Below are 16,361 nucleotides of genomic sequence, written 5' to 3' on the forward strand. Positions count from 1 at the left end.
TTTCTACATCCAGCTGGAATGATTTTGTAGTTCACGATCATGAGGAGGATGGCCATGATCCTTTAATCATGAGTCATACCTTCATCAATGCAAATAGTCTTCAATTCGACTAGACTTAGTTTATGCTTTTGTCAAATACCTGACTGAAAGTCTCTAAATCCTTACTGTTGTCAGGGATAACTAGTTGGCCAAGTTAATCCTTATTGAACGTCCTCTAAGGGCACCAGTTTAAAGGACAAATTAGTGCCCTTTACATTAGTTTGGCATTTAAACCAGTGCACCTGAGTGTTTCACTCAAGAATTTTTTCCTTTAAATTGGTACATAATGACTTACATACAAACTTCCTCCGTTCGTTTTTACTTGACCCGCTTTGACTTTTACACTATTTACCACCCCTCCTTTGATCGTGTTTTGTTAATAATATGTAAGGAAAAACATATTCATGTTGGATCATTTTGAATTCGTCTCAATAAGTACTATCATAATATACAACTTATATATTTTTTAATTATGGATAATTAAAGTTATTGATCGTTAAAGTTTTATATTGGCAAGCGTGATAAAAGAAATAGATCAAGTTAAAAAACAGAGGAAGTATAAATTTAGATGTTTCCATTAATAAATTTTATAAAACAAACTCTTATAAGTGATTAGCCACACAATATGATAGAAGTTACTCGATTGTTTAAAGGTTGTATGACTTGAATTACTCGACCAAAGGTTACTTGGTTAATCCAAGTTATTCGATCCATTCAAACGGAAAGTCCAAAACCTTTTAAAAAAAGAACCCGGCAAATCAAAGGAAAACAAAACTCAACATAAATCAAAAACACTCAACAGATGAAAAGAGACAGACACGAGAAGAAGATGAAGAAGAAAGTCGACGATAAACCATCAGAATACGAGTTCTGCAAATTATGCAGAATCAACCACAATCAAGGTCGTCGCCACAATTTCTTCCCACGCCACACCAATTCTCTCTCCTCACTCTTCACTCGCTTCCATCAGAAGCTCTCAGTCGTCAAATCTTCACTCAGAAACCCTAGCTTCGTACTCTCTTCTTCGGATTCTCCTGATCGTCTTTGGTGTATCTTTTGTGATTCCGACATTGTTGAATCTGATTCTGCATTTGTTTGGTAATTTTGAATTTTTCTGATTTTTTTTGAATTTTTGTGAATTTTTTTTGGCTGGAATTATGATTGGAGTAAGTGTTATATGTTGTGTTTTTATTATGTCACAAAATTTGATTGTTTTTTCATGTAATTAGTGGTAATGTAATTGAGCATTTGGCGAGTGATGATCATCTGAAGAATTTGAAGCATTTTCTGTGGAAGTATGGTGGTGGCATGAACAAAGTGGATTCTTTCAGAATCACGGAGACTGAGTTAGCTGAGGTAGTTAACTTCGTTTTTTAACAAGCAATTCATTATTGCAGACAATTGATTGTGTACTTGTATTTATTTGGTGCATGTTACTCCGTTTATTTATTTTAAATTTTTTGATTGAATGATTTGGTGTTCTTTTGTATGCTTATTTACATTGAACTATAAGATGTGTTCAGCTTGTTTAGTTTACAAAATCGATCGGAAACAAAGGAAATAACCAGTTGTTAAGGGTTTGATTGGCATCACTGTGGTTTTCTGTTTTTTAAAGTCATATGATATATATATCATATAACGAATCAAAAATTAGTCAAACTTATTAAAATCATAATAATTTTGAAAACTGACAACAGAAAAGTGAAAAAAATACCTTTTTCTTGTTTCCTATTTTTGGTTTTTGGTTTTCAAAAAAACTGGAAACTGAAAACTGAAAACAATGAACAATGCCAAACAAGCCCTAGTTATATTTAAGGATACATCTATATTTATTTAAGAAGTAAAATATGTCCCGGGACATCTAAGAATAGGATAATGCCAGAGTAATGAGTCACATCAATTTGAGACAGGGTCTATCTATTGAGAGTATAAAGTTTTGTATTGCAACTAAGTATTTGAAATTCCATTGTCCAATCCTGAAGAAGATTTGTTGGAGGATGAGAAATGGTGTTTCTACTAAGAAAAAATAAAATGTTTGGGTTAGGCTAGTGTTTCCATGAGTGGTTATACATAAAAGGCTTCTTAAAATTGAAGAGTCTATTGTTGACTTGGTAGCTTGGTTATATAGCTTTTGCTACGTTTTTTTTTTCCTTGCAAACAACATCCTACCCACATTCATCTTTCGATGTTGCTAAAAACTAGCCATGGTGGCAATTACTTCATAATAATGTATATTGTTACACGACATTCTGTACTCTATACCTTATTTATCTTTCATCTTGGAAGACTAGTTTTTGGCCTATATGATGTCCTGGCTCATTATAACGTGAATAAGCACTTTCGTTAAGTATATAAATTCTGAAAGGGCCGGAGATATGATGGTTATATAGTATAGGAACGACAAAATCAAGAGATTGAATGAATCGATATGATGGTTATATAGTATAGGAACAACAAAATCAAGAGATTGAATGAATCAAACCCTAGAGAGATATATAGGTAGCCCCCCCCCCCCCCTCTTGTGTGAGATGTAAAGAGTCATGGTTGGGTGTGACTATGACAATGGGTGAGGGGCGTTGGCTTGTCAGTTGTCACACTTGAAATATAGGACTGATCATATCATATATTAGTAAGTTACCATAAGTTGGAGCTGCCTTTCTTACGTCTTTCAGAGAAAGTAAGAAAATAGACAAACTGATGTTGCTTGGCTTGCTTCTATTTCTAAGTGCCTCTGCTCCGCTTCTTAATCTCAACTACCAAACATCAGCTAGTGATGTCTTTATAATTTTTTTTTTTAAAAAAACTTTTATTTACGAATTTCATGAATTGTTTTGTGCTTAGAGTATAATTTATGTTATATGCACTTGACTTCTAGTTTCTAGCCCTTATCTACTGGCACTTTTTAAATGCCATTATTTCATTGTTTTGCAGTGGAAGAAGAGGTGTGCAGTACTGAAGAAGGATGCTTCACCATCAAGATCTTCACATGGGCAGTCGAATGATATCCAAACAAATTATGAAATCATAAATAATTCTAACTTAAATAATATTCACTTTCTTGAATCACGTCTCTCAAAAGATGTTATGCCTTTACAATATGCCACAAATGAGAATTTCCAGGTGTATCATTCAGATATCTCACAAGCTGGTGAAGTTAGTTCATCTACGTACGATCTTGCTTTACACACGACTTTGACCCCGGAGCATCACATAGAAACTCAGAGTTTAACATGTATGAGTATGCTTACTTTCAATAGATTATACATAGTGCTTCTTCTTATCCTCTCTCCTTTTTTCTTTAATAAATATTATGTTGTTAATGGAGATCTTATTTTTTTTGGTCTGTGCTGTATGTAACGTCAGGTCAAAGTAGGCAAGAACCCCTTGTGTCGAGCATGAAAATCTTTGCTGATGGTCTTGTAAAACCAGGGGTAAGTTTGTTTGCTGTTAATGGCTTAACGTTTTATCATATTGATCATTAATTGTTTAGTTTCTCTGTCATTATACTGGCTTAAATTTTCCCTAATTTGGTGTTTTGGTGATTTGATATGTCTGTGCTTAAAATGTTCTTTTTCACCTTTCCCCCAAAAAGAAAGGAAATGAATTCAAAACATGAATTGAGGGATAATGATGAAAAAATTTTCCAAGAAATGCAGAAATTGAATGTCATGTTGTCACCTTGATATTACTCCCTTTAACCTGGATTAATCACACTGATTTGACGAGTGCATCTTTATATGCAAAACAACTAACGTTTTTTTTTTTTTTTTTTTTAAATTTATTTATTTTTGGGAAATTCTACACGCTGTTCCCCCTCCTTTTAAAAGTTCCACGCTGTAACCTCAAGGTCCATTTATTGATTACGATGTAACCTTGCCGTTAACCCTTCGTTACATGTTGCCATTAATCGGGCTCACTTTACACTTATTTAATTTTTTTCTCGATTTTCGTGCTAAAAATGTTCCGTCGAAGGTTTTAGGGGTCATTTTGGTCCTGTTGAACCAAATTGAGCTTGGATTTTGCAAAAAAAAATTGTAAAAGCCCCGTTTTAGTGTGTTATGGTTAGGGATGGTGCATGAATTGGTTGTGGATAGTATGTTATGGTTAGGGTGAGGAAAAGGGGAGGTGATTATAGTGTTTATCCGAGGTTCTAGTTCAAAAAGGGAGGGGGGAATTTCATTGTGGCCGAAAAGGCCATATAATGGGGACAATGATGATAGTTAAGAAAAGGTTAGAGAGTTGGTGGAAACAGGAAGGTTAGGTTCATGGTGAAGGATTCTGGGGTTTGGTGTTTGGTGGGGGTAATGAGGAAAGAGAAGATTTTTTAACCGGTTCAATAAGTTGTAAGTTTACAAGTTACGTGGATCAATTGCAATTGTATAAGAAAATAAATGAAAATAGGGATTACTATGGGAAATTAACTTAAACATAGGGTTTGTATTATAAAATTTTCCCTTAAAAATTTATAATATATTTACTATGTTACACTCTCTTTTGCCGAAAATGAAGTAATATAACAAAATATATCAAAACTATGACAAGACAAAGGGACAAAACTAGTGGCTTCCTTGCTTGTATACATGAGAAGATATAATAAGGTGGAAATACTCCTAAAAAGGAAATTGATGGTGGTGATAAAAGATCCCTTAAAAAAGAAAAGACAAATGTTTCAGATTAATTTCTTCCATTATAGTGTGACTAGCGTCCTAAATGGTTTTGGACTAGTAATGATTAGTGTTGTAAGGTAGAAGCATTGAATATACTCGTAGTCGTAGTGTCGTGGATGCGACACTTTAAAGAGGGCTATCGTGGACACTATGACATGAATAGTTGCTTTAGGAAAACATGACACTTATCATTGTGATACAAAATTTTTGGAAAATGTTATTTATATTATTGATTGAATTATAAAAAAGTACAATATAGAACCTTTTTAGTTATTTTGTTTAGCATAAGAGTTTCTAAAGGTACACATTTTAAAAATAAAAGGAAAGCAGATTATAAGAGAGATGTGGATGGTAATATTAGTTGCTTATCTCATTTTCACTAGGCCATGCCACATATATATGCATGAGAATATAGTAACTCGCAAGGACAATGAAGAGTCTATATATGTAGGAGTTACAAAGGGAAGTGAAGTCATAGAGGGGTTACAAAGAGAATCATAAAGGATGAGAGTTACAAAGTAATATTGGACATCAAAATAGTTATTTTCAACTCCGCAATGTATGTCTATTATCTAAAATGATGTTAATGCGCATATATGCTGACTCATTAAAATCCTTACAAGGAGGAAAAAAAAAACATGGTTAAGAGAAAAAGAGTGCAACACACATTTACTTCTCATGATTATATCACTGAAGATTACTAAGATGACGCAATCAATTATGATGAACTAACTTCTTATATATTGAAGTTGTAAGTGCGTGCACCACATCTATACCTCCATTCTTGTAAAGATCATGAGTAAAGTAGAATTTGGTTGAGATGAGCTTTGTTCTATTACCTTTAATGTATCCTTTTTGGAGCTGAGGAATACAAGCTGCAACATCCCCATATTATCCTCATAGTTGTTGGTGCTTCTAATTTATAGGATAAACACTATGTTACTCGGACACGATAATTTTGCCGTCATACCTAGGTCGATACGACCCGACTCGGATCTGGGTATGAAATCCGTTCCGAAGAAAAATCACATAATGTAAGCTTCCTATCCGGCGAGGGGTGTTTGACTTCTCCATGAAAGTCGAGGAGGATCCTTTTTTTGGCTATTTAAAAAGTTTTTTTATATATTGAATAAAGGGGTAAGTTGGATACAGTCGGAGGTTTTTGACTTTGAATTTTGACCTCTTATCCCTAATTTCTTTAACCCCTCTACACAATGTTTCTCACATTCCCACGTGACCCACCCCATTTCCCACTCATTTAATTATTGCTCACATTACTACTACACACAGTAAAGAGATAATTTTGTACACTTATTTTTTCCTTTTGGAGTGAACAATTAATTGAAGGGATTGTGGGCTTTGTGGTTTCCCAAAAAAAAGGTACATAACTCATTTTTGTTTTAGTTATTAATTTTGAGTTTTTCTTCCCAAATAAGCTTCCCTAACTACTAATTACCCGTTTTTTCTTCCTAAAAAATTTATTATCGTATTCGTACTCGAGTCCAAAGTTAAGACACTGTCCCCGCGTCCTAAATTTTGAAAATGATTCATACCAGTATTGGCTACCCGTACCCATGTCAATGCAACATTGGATAAACCACAATCTTCTTTTATATGCTGAATTACCGACCTTAACCAATAACCACACACATTTATGACTAGCTTCAAGAATTGCTAAAATCACGTAGTAATTAGAAGAAGTAATTGTTATGGTTTGTTTCACGGAACGCCAAGAAATGGCAATACCACCATATGTGAACAAATATCTAGTTTGTGATTGAGCATTATGTGAAAATTTAGGAAAGAATAAACCCATATCCTTGGTAACAAAGTATATGTTAATCTCATTCCAATGCCTTCGGGTTGGACATGAACTAAACTTTGCTAATGAATATGACTTGCAAGGTAAGTTAGTGCTCCAATTAGAAATGAATTCCTTTAGGATATGAATTCCTTTATCATTAGACACTTTAGGATATGAATTCCTTTATCATTAGTACTTAAGTAAGACACTTTAGGATATGAATTCCTTTATCATTAGAAATGATCCTTCTTTACATCAACTGATCTTACAACCATAGGTTGTTGGATGCACCTTATCCATAGAAAATCTTCTTAGAATTTTTTCTATGTATGTTGATTAATGCACAAGGATTCCATTCTTTAAGTGCTCTATTCCAAACCCTAAGCAAAATTTTGTCTTTTCAAGATATTTCATTTCAAACTCTTTCTTTAAGCATTCAACTGTCATTTGAATCTCTTTAGGAGTTCTAATGACATTCAAATCATGAACACTTGCAATTATAACAAATCTTGGTCCAAAATTCTCTATGTAAATACATGGGTTTATAGGATCGTTCTTATAACCTTCTTTTAACAAATACTCACTTAAACAGTTATACCACATATGTCCAAAAGAGATTCATTCAATTTAAGGCCTATTCTGTTCAACTTAATTTCAATTCAGTTCCAATCAGTTCAGTTCCTTATTTCCTTCTCTCAAAAACAATTCATTTCGGCTCAATTCAGTTCAATTCAGCCCCAATCAATTCAATTCAATTCAGTTCAGTTCAGTTGTTATTAGTAAATCGCAATAGGCCCTTAATAGAAAATTGTTTGTGAGAAGTCGAGAACTAGATTTTCCTACATGGGAGCTTCATGTAAATGTCATTATCTAGTAGGATATACAAGCATAAGCCAAGTCCGTATCTTATTGTCCGATTAAGAGAAATCTAAAAGTAGTTACATCCACCATAGGAGAGTAAGAGAGTATGTTTCCTCATAATCAATACTAAGCCTTGTGAGGAGACTCTTTGTGCAACTAATCGTGCCTTATATCATACACCTTCGCCTTTTTAATTTCTCTTTCGCTCAAAGACCTATTTATATTCCACTGGCTTTATGCCACCACACTATGTTACATTGACATGGGTTCGGGTAACAGATATTAGTACGATCTGAGCGTGATACATCATTTTCAAAAGTTTAGGACATGGGAACACCGTCTTGTATTTGGACTCGAGAACGGATACAACAATAAATTTTTTAAGAAAATAAACGGATAATTATTAGTTTGGGAATCTTTAAGCTTGTTTGGGAAGCCAAACTAGATTAATAATAAAATAAAAATGAGTACTATGTACATCTTTCTCGAGAAACCACAAAGCCCATAATTTCTTCAATTGGTTGTTCACTCCACAAGAAAGATTAAATGTACCAAATTATCTCTTTATAGTGTGTAGTAGTTGTGTGAGCAGTAATTAAAGAAGTGGGAAAAGGGGTGGTTCACGGGGATTGTGAGAAGAAATTGAGTCAAAATTCAAAGTTAAAAACCATCGGTTGTATCCAACCTACCCCTTTATCTAAAATTAAAAACTTTTTAAATGGCTAGAAGACTGAGAAAATGGATCTTGCTCAAGTTTCATGGAGAAGTTAGACACCCCTCGTCGAAAAAGTGTTCACGGAGCTTAAATTATGTGTTTTTTCTTCGGAACATGTCCAGAGAGCCAAGTGGCGTGTCCGGAACGGATTTCATACCTAGATTCATGTAGGGTCTAACGTCAAAATTGTCGTGTTCAAGTAACATAGCCTCCACGTGTATGGACAACAAGTCCAAATACTTCTCTTTTTTTCCGAGAGATTTCATATATTTTTTTTTCTGTTTCTCTTCTATTTTGGCAAATATTTCTTTGTTTACATTTTTCAATGGATTTTGGTTCATGATCATGGAAAAACATCATCAAAGTCAATATGATTTCGATTCCATTTAAATCCTAATTTTAGAGATGATATAATTTGTTGAAATTTCTTCATTACAGATACCCGAATTTATTTTAGTATTATGTATAAAGTCTCTTCTAGACGTCATTCGGATTTTTTCCTCAATTTGACGCCCCTTTCCTTTTCCAAGGACTCTTATCTTTGGAACCTATTCGTCTTCCACATGTCTAACTTGGTTTAGACTCGTTAGCAAATTTATTTTGTCCTTCCGGTACATATATTTTAAATGGAGCATTTTCAATTGGAATATGTGACGTAGCCGCTTTTTTTGGGTCGCCAAACGAGTCTGCTAATTAATTTGCTAAACTTTTGTGAATGAATTATTTTATGAACTTTCACCTTGTTTAGTTCGAGAATCAGGATAAGATAATGAAAATTATTCCATCTACACATGCACGCATGGTTTTTTCTTTACTTGTACATGGATGCACCAAAACTTTACCAATGATACTGATTTTGTGATGGCATCTATATATCATGTCAGGTTTGTCAGAAACAAAGCATCGCAAGCAGAGAGCCTTTTACTGAGGGTAAACTGCCATTTTCTGGGCGCTTTTTTCCAACCTTATATCTACTAATGCTGTTAGACTTGCTGTAAGGGGTTGTGACAAATGTTGATGGTGCCTGCTTGTCTATATATTTTATTATCTGGTGTTATTCTTTACAGGTTACCATAGTCTCAGTCGAATATCTTGTGGAGGCATGGACGTTATGAATGGAAATGTTCATTCTGGGGCGCTGCCTCCTTGGCTTGAAGGATTTGAGGCATGTAATGAGCATGAGCAATCAAGAGGGCCCAAGGTGAATGTTACTGAAAAGAATAGTAAAAAGACCAACAAATTGAACCCAAAGAGAGTAGGGGCTGCATGGGCTGAGAAAAGGAAACTAGAACTGGAGATGGAGAAGAGAGGAGAGATGATTGCTAATAGCTCTGATGCTAACTGGCTTCCTAACTTTGGCGGGGTTTGGCAATCAGGCAGCCGAAAAGAATCAATGAAAGAATTTAAGAAGGAAAAGCTAAATGTGACCAAAGCTGAAAGTAAAGTTGAGTCTGAGACCAAGTTACATCCTTATATCAGCAAACGGATGGTAAATTCTTTGCATAACCATCATATCTTGTATATTGGCTACCTATTTTCATTGTGAAATATTTTATTCTCCCTCCGTTTTTAAATACTTGCTCCACTTTCCTTTTGCGGCTGTTTTAAATGCTTGCTCCATTTCCTTATTTGGAAAGCTTTTATAATATTTGATTTATTTTTCTCTACTAGTGGACCCAATTTTATTACTTTTAGATTCTCTCTCATCCAATTTACCTTCCACCAACCCCACTATCTCTATATTTTAATAATTTCTCCAATTTCTCCTAAAACTCCGCACATGGAGAAATGGAGCAAGTATTTAAAAACGGAGGGAGTACTTCTTTTTGGTCTCGAATTCTCAATGAACCAATTTTATGACTACCTAGTTGAATCATCGTTTAATATTTGGCCCTCCATTTCTTGTGGAAAATAATGCAACTCCTAATTAAATCTATTAAGTTACATTGGAGATGGGAAAATAACCTTTTGCATATTTTGAACTAAATGTGCAGCTTTTATATTTTATTTATTTTTACTCAAATACGATATGCAAATTTTTTGAGCATAATATGCCTTGTTTTCATTTTTCTAGACAGTTGAAAAAAATAATCAGTTTAAAAATCAAATCATGTACATACAGTTTTAAAAAGTTGCACATCATTCCATTTTACCCTTTTCATTTTATGAAACCTTTCATTGGATATGGACGAGAGAAAGAATTAGATGGAAGGGAAAAGAATATCATGTATTGAAGCAACTATTATTATATACTTTCATATGGTTGAATTCGAAATTATAACTTCGTATTTGAAGGTAGTTTTAAAATCAATTCAACCATGTTAAATAATGGTGTCTTTTAGAATAGTGATTGGAATAATTGAAGTGGGGTGGTGGTTGGGGTTGAGTTAGAGAGGAAGGAAGAGGTTTTGGCTAAGGATGGAGGAGGAAGAGGAGGTGCGATGGAGAGAGAGGAAGGAGGTGTAGTGGTGATGGCTAGTAGGTCGAAGATGGGAGCATTGGGATGAGGTCTAGGGGAAGGGTTAAGGCCACAGAGAATGGTATTATAAAGGGGTTTAAAATAAGGTTAATATGGGTATTTTGCTATATTAAACTTAATATGTATTGGTTGACATTTCCTTTGGAGAAAAGACTTGCAAATAAATAAGAAAGAAGTATAAAAAAACAAAAAAGGTTTGATGCTATGTTTTCATATTATTAATGATCAAGTTTAAAGAATAATGGTTAGAGCTAGCAAGGAATATTTGTTTGAAAGATTTTTTTGAAAGAGTATTGAATCATCTCTTTAATTTGGCTTTTATGTCACGAACATATAATTCTTGTTTCTCAAATCTTATTTTTGTGTCCAAGTATTTGTTAGCTTTTCCTTACGAAATTAAAGATATTGATTGGAAAATATAGATAAAAAGATGTGGTTTGATCTTGCCCTGATTTGATCATATTTTGAATTTGTAAATTTTTGCTTAGAAAAGTTGAACTAAATGCATATAAGAAGTATGTTAAGTCATATTTGTGATGTAGCATTAGATTTGATTTTGGTTCGTTGGATTTATTATTAAATACCTTACTAAGAAAAATTTATTTCTTTGGGTTTTAGCTTCTTTTTTTTTATTATTTTTTTTAAGATGGGTTTTAAACTTTTAACTCAGTACTTACCCATGTCGGACATACACAAATAACAAGTGATAACACAAAGGAAGTATTATTTAAGCAAATGATATTTGTGTACGTCCGACAGGTACGTGTCCAAGTGATAACTCAATACTTACCCGTGTCGGACATACACAAATATCACTTGTTGCAACGAAATTGGAGCCTTATCCAACATCAAAATATCATTTGCTTATCTAAAAAACTTCCTTTGTTTTTTATTAGTTGACCTATTGTGAATAGGCACAAATATCAAGGAAGAGGAGAATAGAAAGTCTAAAGACAATATTATCTAACCCTTCAGCTTTTTCCTTCCAGCAACATCACCACCAAGTTAGCACTTGGTAGGTGGTGCCACTCCACCACAACTACAGTCCAACTACACCACCACCACCAGTCCACCTACACAATTATTGCATCCCCTTCATCACCGTCTAGACCAACACCATTTATCAATATTTTCCTACAATTTGAAATAAGCAAACAGAGGAGAGGAAAAAACCAACTGTCCACCAACCACAATCAAATGTGAGCATTTGTTTTTACAAATTCGAGTGCTTAGAGGTCGAGTTTGACTACGGTTGTTTCAGATGTGGAACCACCTAAATTCAACCACTAAGCCATGATTTTGGTAAAATTTGTTGAGTAGCTACGGTGAGTATGCTTTATGGTCAGGGTGGTGGAGATGGTGCTGCAATGGATAAAGTGGAGGAGTGATGAAGTGAACAGTGATGAAGGATGGTGGTGTGAGGTAAGAGAGGATGAGGGATGAGTAATACTATATGGGTTAGTGTCATTAGGGTAAAATATAGTCTAAAATTTGCCCATGAAGGAGACAAATCACGTAAAAAGAAACTTCCTAAAAAATAATACACGTCAAGTAATAAAGACAGATGAAGTATATCCATTAGACCCCTTGTTTAGAATATAGCATAGCTATCTACTTCATATTAATAAGAAGTGCTGATAGTTTAATGAGCAATTTTGGTTTTTGTGTAACATACTCCCTCTTTTCTAAATAAGTGCATCACTTATATTTTTACAAATTTTTTGGCTAGTAAATTAAAGTGAACATTTTAGTGTGCTAGTGGGTGAAATTGGAAATTTAAATTGTCCGAATAAGGCAAGTGATACACTTATTTAATGTTGGAGGGAGTAATTTAAACCCAGAAAATTTTGAAAAAGTGTGTCAATCAATGGATCTAAGCCTTAATACCATAAGTGGGGTCGAGGGTCGACAACATGAACCAAAATTGATTATTCCGTGTAGTCATCAACATAAATCTTCCTCCTCCCATCCCTTACGATCCAATGCCTCACCCTCATTCAAATTCATGTACTTCATATCCTTCCTAACTCCTTCCAACCAGGTTATTTTCGATCTCCCTCTCCCTCATTTAACCCCTCCATGGTCCCACTCTTTGTACTGGTGCACCCTTAGGTCTTCGTCTTACATGCCACACCTACTTTCTTGCGAATAACCTCATTTTTTATTATATCTTTTAGAGTGTTCCCGCACATCCACCTTGACATGCGCATTTTCGTAACATCCAATCTACTGTAAAGGGATGCCTTGGTCACATAACACTCTCGTGATCGCTCTCCATCTAAGCCACCCCGACTTAATCCCGTGGGCCAGGTCTTGATCAATGTCACCACTTTGTGGATGATTGACCCAAGATATTTAAAACATTAACTCATGGTTCATCCAACCTTACCACATCACGTTTGCCTCCCTATGAGTACCAAAGTAGCATACCATATATTCAGTCTTACTCCGACTTAGCTTAACCCTCTAGATTCCAACCTTTGCCTCCATTGCTTTAATTTGGCATTAACCCCATCTTTAGTTTCATTCACCAAAACGATATCATCGGCAAACAACATTCACCATGGAACCTCATCTTGAATTAGTCTGGTACTTCATTTAGAACCGTTGTAAACAAATAAGGGCTTAATGCAAATCCATGATGCAATCCAATTGTAACCGGAAAATTCTTTGTCAACCCTCCACATGTGCTATATTTGTTAACACATATCCTTAACAAGGTCCACGTATCTTTGTGGGATACCTTTCTTCAACATTTCCCACCAAAGTATCTCTCTTGGCACTTTGTCATATGCCTTCTCTAAATCAATAAAGACCATATAAAAATCCTTCTTCTTTACCCTCTAAAACTTCATCATTTGTCTTATCAAATGGATTGCTTCTGAAATGCTTGTGCACACATAGCAACTTCACCCTTATCAACCTTATTCTTCCAATAGACCTCGATTACCTCTTTCGACAACCTCTCATCAAGAATTACACCAACTCCATTACTAGCTCCACCATTCCTAGTCATATGTACCATACCTTATACCCCAAGACCAAGCCTCAAGCTCCTTATCCTGTCCACCTTGTCTCTTGGAGGCACATGGTGTTTACGCGTCTTTTCTTCATCACTTTTACCACTTTAGTCAATTTCCTTGTAAGAGACCCCACATTCCAAGAACCAATATGCAAACTAGAGTCCTTCCACACATGCTCCCTCATACCACGCTCCCTCGTGTGCTAACCTGCAAGCCCTTGATCATTTGACACCACACTTGGACAATGTGGCGCGTCGCTTCCAAGCGACGACCTAGCAACCCTTGCATACTTATCACTGCACCCTAGTCTAGGAAGTGTGCGTCGTTGAGTAGGGAACGCCCCCATGAAAATATCAGTTTGGCTCATGTCATTATGTGACAAAGTTTTACACTGGTTGTCACTGGCCTAACGAAACCCTCTTCCTTTATCTAGGCTTGGGATTGGCGGAGTTTGAAAAAGTTTGTATGTGTAAAAAAGTAGATATTCCTGTGTTGATTCACCCAGACGTACTTGGATTGTTTGGATAAAAATCATAATGGGAAAGAGAGGAGAGAGAAGGCAAAAAGAAGGAATGAGCTAGCAATTTCCTTCCAAATATTTCAAACATTGGAAGCATTTGGTATATTGAAAGGGGAAGTGAAAGGAATCTGTTTAATTTCCTCTCCTCCCCTTCCCCTTGTCATATCCAGTATAGGGATAATGAACCCCTCACTTTCGATTTCCCTTTGCTTCCATCCCCATCCCCCCCCCCCCCACCCCTCCCCCTCCCCCTCCCCCTCCCCCGCCCCCTCCCTCTCCCTCTCCCCCCATACACCAAAACCCCCTACAGTGATAAAATGTTGCATAAATGGAAACTATATTGGAATTGTTGTAAAACTCTACAATTTGCCGCCCTACAGTTAAATCTTGTTCTAATTATGCCGTTTTAAATTTGTGGCGCTGCTTTTTCTTTTAATCAAAGAGTTCTTCCTTTTTATTTTTATTTATTTATTTTTTTACAGCGGCAAGATACAAATGACAATTCCAAAGATGTTCAGAAGACTGGTGATTTATGCTAATATTGATCAACTCCTGGTAACGAGTTTGTGAACACTGTACAATTGAGGATTGCAATATTTTTTTTATACATGGTTTTACTGGGTTGTGTGTAAGCTGAAGCTGCAAAGTCCATTTGTCCTCATAATGTGTAGCTGTAAAGTCCATTTGTCCTCATGGTGATGTGAAGCTGCTAACAGAGGTTTCCATTAACTAATTTAGAATCATGTTGTAGTATAATGAATTTTATTTTATTTGTTTTTATTTTTTTACTGTCAAAAATTTGTACTAGATATGTTTTCTGATCACATAAGTTATTGAATCTTTGAGCATTTTCTTTAGATGATAGATGTAAGTGTCCATTTGTGTTAAGCAGAGTGTACATTTATGCATGATTTGCTGCTATATATCATATAAAAGTTGCAAGTGTTTCTACACAGAAACGTGGAAGATTTGATATGCTATACTACACTGCACATGCATCTAATAGTCTTACATGCCTCTAAGTTTTATAAGTTACTATCTCAGATGCACCTATCTCGTATACAGGTTTCATTCAGTCACTTGCGGTGGGTGCCAGTGATGGATAAATCTTCTGCACTCCTGTTAACTCCTTTGCATGTCATAACTTCATTTAGAGATTTTTTTTCTTTGCTGCAAAGTGTAATACATATGATGCACTTTCCTGCATGTAAACTCAACTGTAGCGTGATCAAATCTGCACTGTATAAGATGATGGCATAGCCACCTATGTTTTTTGTGATCCTGAAGAACAAAAGCTGGTGGAATGCCATTGCTGACCACCTTTAATCTTGAAATTCCAGTATCTCCCTTTTGATGAAACTAAATTTTCTTCGCACAGGAACTCCCGGGAAAACCATTTCTCTATCATCCGGTCTACATCGTGTAATACCACATTTGTTGTGATATTCCTAGCTCTTGCTATAATACTTGATGTGTAGATAGCCGTCATCCTTCCGGGTGCTTCTGGTCCATCACTACCTGGTCCATCAATAAGTATCACATCCCATTTGCTTGTATAGACCTCATTTGGCAAGTTTGTTAGTGCCAATTTGCAGGTTGATGTTTCTATAGGTCCTGAATTAGGTGCACAAACAGTTCCATCTCTTGCATGTTTTAGCAATCTGTATGCTTCTTTGGCCTTCACATCATAATTGACCTTGTAAATCCTGGTGCTGTTTGACCTTCTAACTCTTACTTTTTCAGGGGTGTCCTCCAGAATAACTGTGGTTCCTGCAGAATTAATCTTTGCCAGGCGACGGTATTGGGGTTCCCATCCAAAGATTAGAAGGTTGCAGGGTGCTCTCTGAGTGATGATATCCGATAGAAACCGATATTCCTTTTTTGTGATCGGATTTCTATTAGGAGGAAAAGTGGAAGCCCTTGTATGGGATGGAACTTCCTTGCAGCTTAATTCTGATAAATTGCAAGTCTTTACAAAACCTGCCCACCCAGATCGTGGTGATGGAGAATAAGAGGTAATAGCAAACCTCAGAAGCCTGAAGATTGACATAGAAGCAAGGACGAAAACAAGTATGTGGATTAATCTCATACTTGTGAGGGTGATTTCCATTCTTTTCAGCTGCCTACGTTTGTTGGTATCCGAGGAATTTACTGTTGATCTGGGCAAGACTGGAGGACAGATCTGGGGAGTGTGGCAAGCAGGTGAAGTCTCTGGAGGCATTATTTTCTTGTGATGTATTCTACTAATAACGA

The 16,361-nt window shown here is 35.6% G+C and overlaps 2 protein-coding genes across 3 annotated transcripts; one reads left to right on the top strand and one right to left on the bottom strand.

Moving 5' to 3' along the window:
* Positions 1 to 833: 833 nt before the first annotated feature.
* On the top strand, positions 834 to 15,987 carry LOC145598191 (TITAN-like protein). 2 transcript variants are annotated; one of them, XM_081654511.1, is made up of 8 exons: positions 834 to 1,137; positions 1,269 to 1,395; positions 2,971 to 3,271; positions 3,403 to 3,470; positions 8,971 to 9,016; positions 9,154 to 9,575; positions 14,591 to 14,663; positions 15,865 to 15,987. In XM_081654511.1, the coding sequence occupies exons 1-7, from the start codon at positions 842 to 844 to the stop codon at positions 14,645 to 14,647; spliced, it is 1,317 nt and encodes a 438-aa protein (XP_081510637.1). In that variant the 5' UTR covers positions 834 to 841; the 3' UTR covers positions 14,648 to 14,663; positions 15,865 to 15,987. The 2 variants fall into 2 exon arrangements, with proteins under 2 accessions (XP_081510637.1, XP_081510636.1); XM_081654510.1 differs by lacking the exon at positions 15,865 to 15,987 and having other exon boundaries at positions 14,591 to 15,199.
* LOC145596991 (arabinogalactan O-methyltransferase 2-like) lies at positions 15,373 to 16,329 on the bottom strand. Its single transcript, XM_081653180.1, has one exon. It carries the CDS (start codon positions 16,327 to 16,329, stop codon positions 15,373 to 15,375), a length of 957 nt encoding a protein of 318 aa, XP_081509306.1.
* Positions 16,330 to 16,361: the final 32 nt, after the last annotated feature.

The sequence above is a fragment of the Chenopodium album genome, chromosome 20 (assembly GCF_948465745.1).
Source record: "Chenopodium album chromosome 20, dcCheAlbu1.1, whole genome shotgun sequence".
In the NCBI taxonomy this organism is placed as follows: domain Eukaryota; kingdom Viridiplantae; phylum Streptophyta; class Magnoliopsida; order Caryophyllales; family Amaranthaceae; genus Chenopodium; species Chenopodium album.